This window comes from Electrophorus electricus, chromosome 6, assembly GCF_013358815.1.
Source record: "Electrophorus electricus isolate fEleEle1 chromosome 6, fEleEle1.pri, whole genome shotgun sequence".
Taxonomy (NCBI): Eukaryota; Metazoa; Chordata; class Actinopteri; order Gymnotiformes; family Gymnotidae; genus Electrophorus; species Electrophorus electricus.
In genome coordinates, this window is record NC_049540.1 from 17,821,427 (window position 1) to 17,828,338 (window position 6,912).

General features: G+C 39.9%; 1 protein-coding gene across 2 annotated transcripts in view; it reads left to right on the forward strand.

Annotated features, from left to right (window-relative positions):
- The window catches only part of gabrb4 (gamma-aminobutyric acid type A receptor subunit beta4), a 46,421-nt gene extending 39,998 nt beyond the window's left edge, over positions 1-6,423 (forward strand). Inside the window, exons 9-10 of one of the 2 annotated variants that reach the window (XM_027019457.2) lie at positions 166-255; positions 587-6,423. In XM_027019457.2, coding sequence (XP_026875258.2) covers positions 166-255; positions 587-967 — 471 coding nt within the window. In that variant the 3' untranslated portion in view covers positions 968-6,423. The remainder of the gene's footprint in view (positions 1-165; positions 256-586) is intronic. The other variant, XM_035527552.1, reaches the window with a different exon arrangement.
- Positions 6,424-6,912: the final 489 nt, after the last annotated feature.

Here is a 6,912-nt window from a genome sequence, read left to right on the forward strand (position 1 = left end):
TGTGTATGAAAGATAACATGGCACACTTTTATGCAGTTTCCTTGTTGACCCAAACGTTATGCATTTTTTGTATTTTTTGGACAAAAAAATGTTGCTTGATGCTTGACTGTCAAAGTTTTTATGGACATTTTAATGTTCTTTTCATCTTTCCTTTCACATTGCAAGGACTCCATTTCAGCGCCGTTTCAAACCAACACCCTCAGGTCATATACACAGCGGAGAAATCTGTATCTCGAAGAACAAAGAAAAGTGAGGGTACATGCATTTAGAACTCATAATAGCTGCAAGCCTGCAGATTCAGCTCATACAATTCCATTAACAAATGTTTGTGTGTCAGCCATGATGTTCTGAGTGAAGCTCTGTAAAGTTCTGTAGTTTCTTCCAAGTATTGTTCATTGTAAATGTGGCATGGTATCACCATTGCATTTGCATGAGTCACTACACTGTGAGGCAAGTCAGATGTCTCTGAGATACTTTAGGACCACTGTCCCAAGACGCCCCCCCCCCCCGCCAGTGACCGCTGCTTTTTCTCTCTCTCTCTTTCTGTCTCTCTCCCTCGTTCTCTCTCCTCTCTGGTCTCCTCAAGGTGGATGCGTACGGCAACATCCTGCTCACTACGCTGGAGATGAACAACGAGGTCATGCCGTCGGACGTGGGCGGCAGCATGAGTGACTCGCGGAACTCGGTGCTGTCGTTTGACAGCTCTGGCGTGCAGTTCCGCAAGCCAGCCGGTGGCGGCGGCGCGGGTGGTGCTTCCTCGTCGCGCGATGGCTTTGGCCACCACTCGCTGGACCGCAGCGCCATGCGCGCCCGCGCCAACTGCCGCCTGCGGAGGCGGTCATCGAAGCTGAAGCTCAAGATCCCCAACCTGACGGATGTCAGCACCATTGACAAATGGTCCCGGGTGATCTTCCCCATCACATTCGGATTCTTCAACCTTATCTACTGGTTGTACTATGTGAATTGATGCGCATCCTTCTAGGAAACATGGGCCATATTTTGAGAGCACATTGAATTGGCTTTGATACAATTGGAAAATATGTATACACATATAGGAAAAGTTCATACATATGTATATGCATATTTCTATATATTATATTTCTATATACACATGTGTAAAAAATCGAAAGGACTTTTCCAATGTAAAAAAAAAGTATTATATAGACTGACTTGAATGTTTAAGAATAATGCGAGACAAACATTTGAAGCATTTTAATTTCTTTTTCTTCTGAAGCTACAAACAAACATACCAACATAAAAACAAACCTCCCCCCACCCCCCAGAGGGTTTGGAACTAAAGACTGCATGATATTTTTGCTAAAAGAAAGATTGCAAGATACACAAAAGGACATATCAGAGCGTCTCATTGGCTTTTTATTGGTACACACTGAAATCAGCCTTTTCCAACTGCAGCTCATGAAAACAGTGATGGCTTGTATGCTTTTGGCCACTGACTGTGTAGAATACCCTCCCATCCCACTGCCCCAACCCGACCCCCATTCCACTCACTGCTCCCTCTTACCTCCTTGTCTCCCATGAAAGAGACTTACGGAATTGTCCATTTCTACGCTGTACAGCAACATGTTTTGGATTATGTGTCCTACCCTTGATTTTTTGCGAGAGACCGCGTTTCTCTTTCTCGGATATTCTCGGAGCTCTGGTCATTTGGTTTACATTGGACGGCCATCCCGCGACTGAAAACCACCAAGCCCTGCCCAGAGTCTTCTTTTCATTTCTCTCTTCATGAAGTTTTTTGTGAGCGATTCCTATTTTTCATTCTGGTCCTAAGGATTATGACTACTCTGGTTGCTATTATTTTCTCTTGAAAAACCCAGTGTTTTGGGGAGAGCATTACTTAAACATAGAGTTCTAGAGTTAGCGCATTGCTAGATAATGAGCCACAGATATGCATTGTTCATTTGTTGTTTGTTTTGTTTCGAGAAAAGAAAAAAAAGGCATCAAGTGTACATTCACTCAGTATCCTCAGTGACATGGTTAGGTAGTATAATTGCACTCTTACTTTATTCTTGTTCCTAGTGGAATCCATCTGTTTTGTAGATACAGTACTCATGAATATCATATATGGCTTTGTGTTGTGTGAGGACATGAGGGGACCATGGTGAGCTACAGTTGTTTGTCAAAGCTTGGATTTGAAGTTAGTCCATTAACTACATGAAGATGTACAAAAAAAGAAAAAAAAGAAAAAGAAAAGAACATTGTGTATTAAAACAAGAGAGGTGGTCATTGTTTTTAATCTGTTTCATGTTTAAGTTGGGTGACCAGCCCACAGTGTGACCTGAAACTGTACATGGTAACGCACATGTTGTCGTGGCCCATCCAGAAAGCGATTCATGCTGTTGTTTTTGGTTACTCTAAAAATGTGCCTGTCTAAAACCTGAAGGAGGTATCCTCAGTCGATCATTGATGTAAAAGATGGACAAACAGTCCTCAGTCCTTTGACCTTTCACCTTACCGTAACTCCACCCACAGCCCTGATGTTACACATCTTAGGATTTGATCCCAAAGACTGATGACATCAGCACGATCAGGAAAAAAAAGAGCTTCTGAGTCTTTACGGGGCAAAATGAGATGTACGCTAAAAGCCATGAACTGAAGTGACAACCAAAAAGGCCTATAATCCATTCTTATTCCATTCCTATTTATTTTGTCTTATTTCCTCTGCCTCCCTGACCACATCTGTTTAGAGTTCCATGCACCCTGTCATGCAACAAAGCTTCCGGAGGACTTTCAGCAGACCTCTGTCCATCAGTACATGACCACCACAAGTCTGCTCCACATGCTTGTCCTTTTGAGCCCCAGATGCCCGCTGGGGTGCCACCTGTATCTCCATCCAGCCTACATTCAAAGGCCAGACTCCCTCGGCATCTGTGTTTCGGCTGCTCACGATGCATGCACAGGCTGATGGCAGCTAGGTGGCGCCTCTCACAGCAGAGCCAAGTCCATCCATGGTGAAGTATGGCATGCAGGTTGCAGGAGTATGGCTTTGGGATCTAGTGGACCTTCGCCATCACATGACAGGGTGGGTTGAGGGCCCATGACTCTGCTGTTAGTCCCGGTGGAAGATGTCCTGAGCAGGTCTCAGTCCTCAGAGCCCAGCAGAGTCCTCCAGCTCTCAACTCTTCCTCATTGCACCATACCACTCCATGCAACATGGCTCAACTAAGCCTAATAGAGAGAGATAGATCGTCAGACCACTAATATGGTATTCTTGCTTTAGGGAGCAAAGGAAACAAGGACATTATTGTGCAGGGTAAAGGAAATCATTGGTACTAGTCTGTTAAAGGCTGTTGAGTAAAGTTTTTAGGACTTGAGCATGTTGGAGTTAATTATGGCTTTTGCATTAATCCTTCCATGTCCTCCAGGAGCAAAGTGACTGCAGGACTTGGTCGGTACTAAGTGCAAGCTGGAGAATATGTACATCTCAAATGTAGCAAAGCTGCATTTAAACTCAGTAAGTGGATAAATGACAATGGAAACTAGGTACCCTGCAATGGAATTTTGGGAAAGTGAACTATGTAATGAAGGTCTTGGCTTGTTACAGTTTCAAAGTAGAAACACATGAGTAGACATTTAGTTAACTGTCTGAAAGATACATATTGAAAGGCAAAGCCCCAACATTGTCAAAAAAGAGGAGTTTGATGGTATTAAAGGTGATATCACTCATGCATGTGATACGGATAAGTTAGTAAGTTTAACTTGCATTGCTCATTCTGATCCATGTGGACATAACATGGGCTAGTTTGTGAATGCTAAAACAATCATCTGTGATTGCTATGTGAGGAAAGCTGAACTGTCAAATCGTGATAGATGGTTTCTGTGACTTTGGAAAATGGAAAGACAAGGCAGGAAACAGGGTTTTTCTTTGCTTATGAATTCATAGGCCATTGAAAAAGTTGACATTGCTTGAATGCTTGGTAGCATGCACACATGCCAACATGCTCTCATCCCATGTGACTGCCCCTGCCTTTAAATAATGAGACTGCACAAACTGACAAAAAAAGAGGAGAAAAATATATTTTTACATCAAATATAAGTGCACTGTAAATTTATCAATCAGATAGCAACTTATCTAAGGTAGACTATTTCTCTTTTAGTAATTGACCCTAGAACAAAAATTAAACATTTGATAGAATGATAGATTGTCTGTAATCAACAGAAATTTTCTGGAGTAGCTAGAGTAATTTGTTTAAATATGAATATACTCAGATTAAGCCTATTCAATGATTGGGTTTTCAGTAGAGAATTTTCCATTAAGTAAACTATTCTGTAGCTTGGCTTAAGCTATTTAACAAAAGTCCCTCACTTAATGTCTTATGTTCAGGAACAAAATGATTTTCCTACTTTATCGGTCAAATTACTCATCTATTAATACTTATTAATCACCCACCTTATTTGCAGTTTCTATGCACTCTTACTCTGTGATACTCAGTTAAATGTGCCACAAAATCTGAAATGTTATTGGTCAGGATGTATCTGTTCTCAGCCAATCAAAATTGATAAGGGCTGAGCAGTGAACAGAGCAGAGGATTGTTGCATTGCAATGTAGTCACCCTGTGCCATACTGACATGTCATGGCACTTTCTCTAAGGATTACCATGATGATTTCTATGATAACTAAGAACAGAGAGTGGAAGTTTTGGCTTTATGGACTGTCAAGCCAATCAGCGTGTCATCTATAGACATTAGATATTATGTTGAGTATCAACATGTTCTTGTAGCACCAGCACTCGGCGAATTCACAGTGACCAACTGAACCTTGAACTTGGTCAAATTTTAGATAGAATGCTGGTTTGTGGGCACCATTGATTGCCCTGCAAGATTTGCCTTAATTAGATTACGGAAGCATTTTTACACGTATACCAGTATATCAGAGCAATACAATGCAAATACCACACAGCAAGTCAGTTCAAGCCTTAATGGTCATAAGAGTCATTATAATCATGGTAAGTCACTGATTTATCAATTAAGGATCAATTGTAGACTGAGGTAAATCCAAGACAATGTTGGTTGCTGCAAACATGTTTAACAATGATGTTCATTTTAGACTAGTATAAATCTTGATAAATCGCCTAATAGTGAAATGTATATATCATTCTAAATATGCTGCAAAAGTATTTCCCAGAGAAAATAAAACTTGCTATAGTAATGGCCAGCATCAGTTAAGATCCCTTGTTAGCATGTTCATCTGTTTCACTGGATCCATGTTTGAGACTCACACAGTGAAGTACTTTTGTTGACACTGTCAAAATTAGGAGCCATGTGAAATAGAACTCAGTTTAGAGAACAATATTGCTAGTTTACATCTGTAATCACCTAGCTTTTCTAGAAATTAAACAAAAACTATCACAGTTTAAATGCAGTCTAAAGCTGAGAATGTCACTTATGTCAGCGTGTCACTTAGCAAAGTACATTAGCATAAATTGTTTATTTGAAAGTTCACAGTTTCATGTCAACGCTGGAATCAACATCTAAGACCGATATGCTAGTTTACAGTGGTCAGCTGGCCAAATTACTCAGATACATGTAGCAACACCAAACTGGAAAGGAGGTGTATGTTTTGTGGCAGTCCTTGCCTTACAGCTAACCACTATAGTCATGTCCTGCTGCTCATTTTTGTGTTGTTTGCTCAGTAGAAGAATTCTGACATATATTGAAAAGGACACGCCCGCTCATGTGATTACACTCCAAAAAAGGAACTCTTCTAACACGTTTCCTTGGTTTCCTCTCTGTTCAAACTGACATAGCATTATTGTCCTCTATTTGATCAGTTTGGTATGAACAGGTCTTAAAATGAGTAATCACCTTCCCTTTCCGTGTCTAGTGGACAGTTTGAAGTTGACAGTATTGCTCTGTATCTTCAGTGTTCTGAGGAACAAGACAATGATGCTATTTTGCTGACATGGTAGCATCACAAAGGCTGTAATACTCCTAGTATCTGGGAGTTTTGTCATGTTGTGTACCTTTAAAACTGTGAGAAGGAGAGGGAAAAATGACTCTCAATACTAACCTATCCACAATCTTAAATAAAACATGGTCAAACTTTTGAGAACTTTTTTAAATTACAAAGCTTAAGCACTCTTTTGAGAATAAGCATTTCATGTGGCAGATGCAGATATCATTGCATTCGCTGTCACCGTTTCCATCGACAACGATGGACATGCCAAGCTGAAACAGTACCCACGTGAGGAACATTTTACTAAGAGACTTACGAATGACATTATGTCAAGGTAGCACTCTGGTCATTGAGGTGATTGTTGGCCTTTCTTGGAGAATGTGTCATAGTGTTAGACTTGCTTCACTGAATTGTTCTGTGTCTTAATGGTTCTTAATTGTTTAGGAATAACTAAAATTTATTTGATTTTAACTTACTTTTGTGTGTGTGTGTGTGTGTGTGTGTGTATGTGTGTGTGTATGTGTGTGTATATATATATATATATATATATATATATATATATATATATATATATATATATATATATATATATATATATATATATAGTGGGTGTGGGTGTGGGTGTGTGTGTGTGTGAGAGAGAGAGAGAGAGAGCTTTATATGATATCAGGGATGGGGCGGGGCAAAAAAAAAACATTCTGTGACAATGGCGAACGAATAGCAATCTCATCCTCCATTCCATACACATTATTCCACTGACTTTAACAAACCCTCAATATTTCCATTCCATTAACATAAACACTAGATACCATCAAAGAGGTTTTACTTGAGTATATTGTTTTTGTCTTTCACCACAAAACATGAGAAAAGAAAGAAAAAACTGTTGAACTGATTTCAATGTGAATTTTTCTTGCCTCTTGTGTATATGTGTAATTACATGTGAATTGTATTGTAAATATGATATCTTTCACATATATTTCTTAATGCATGAACTAAAC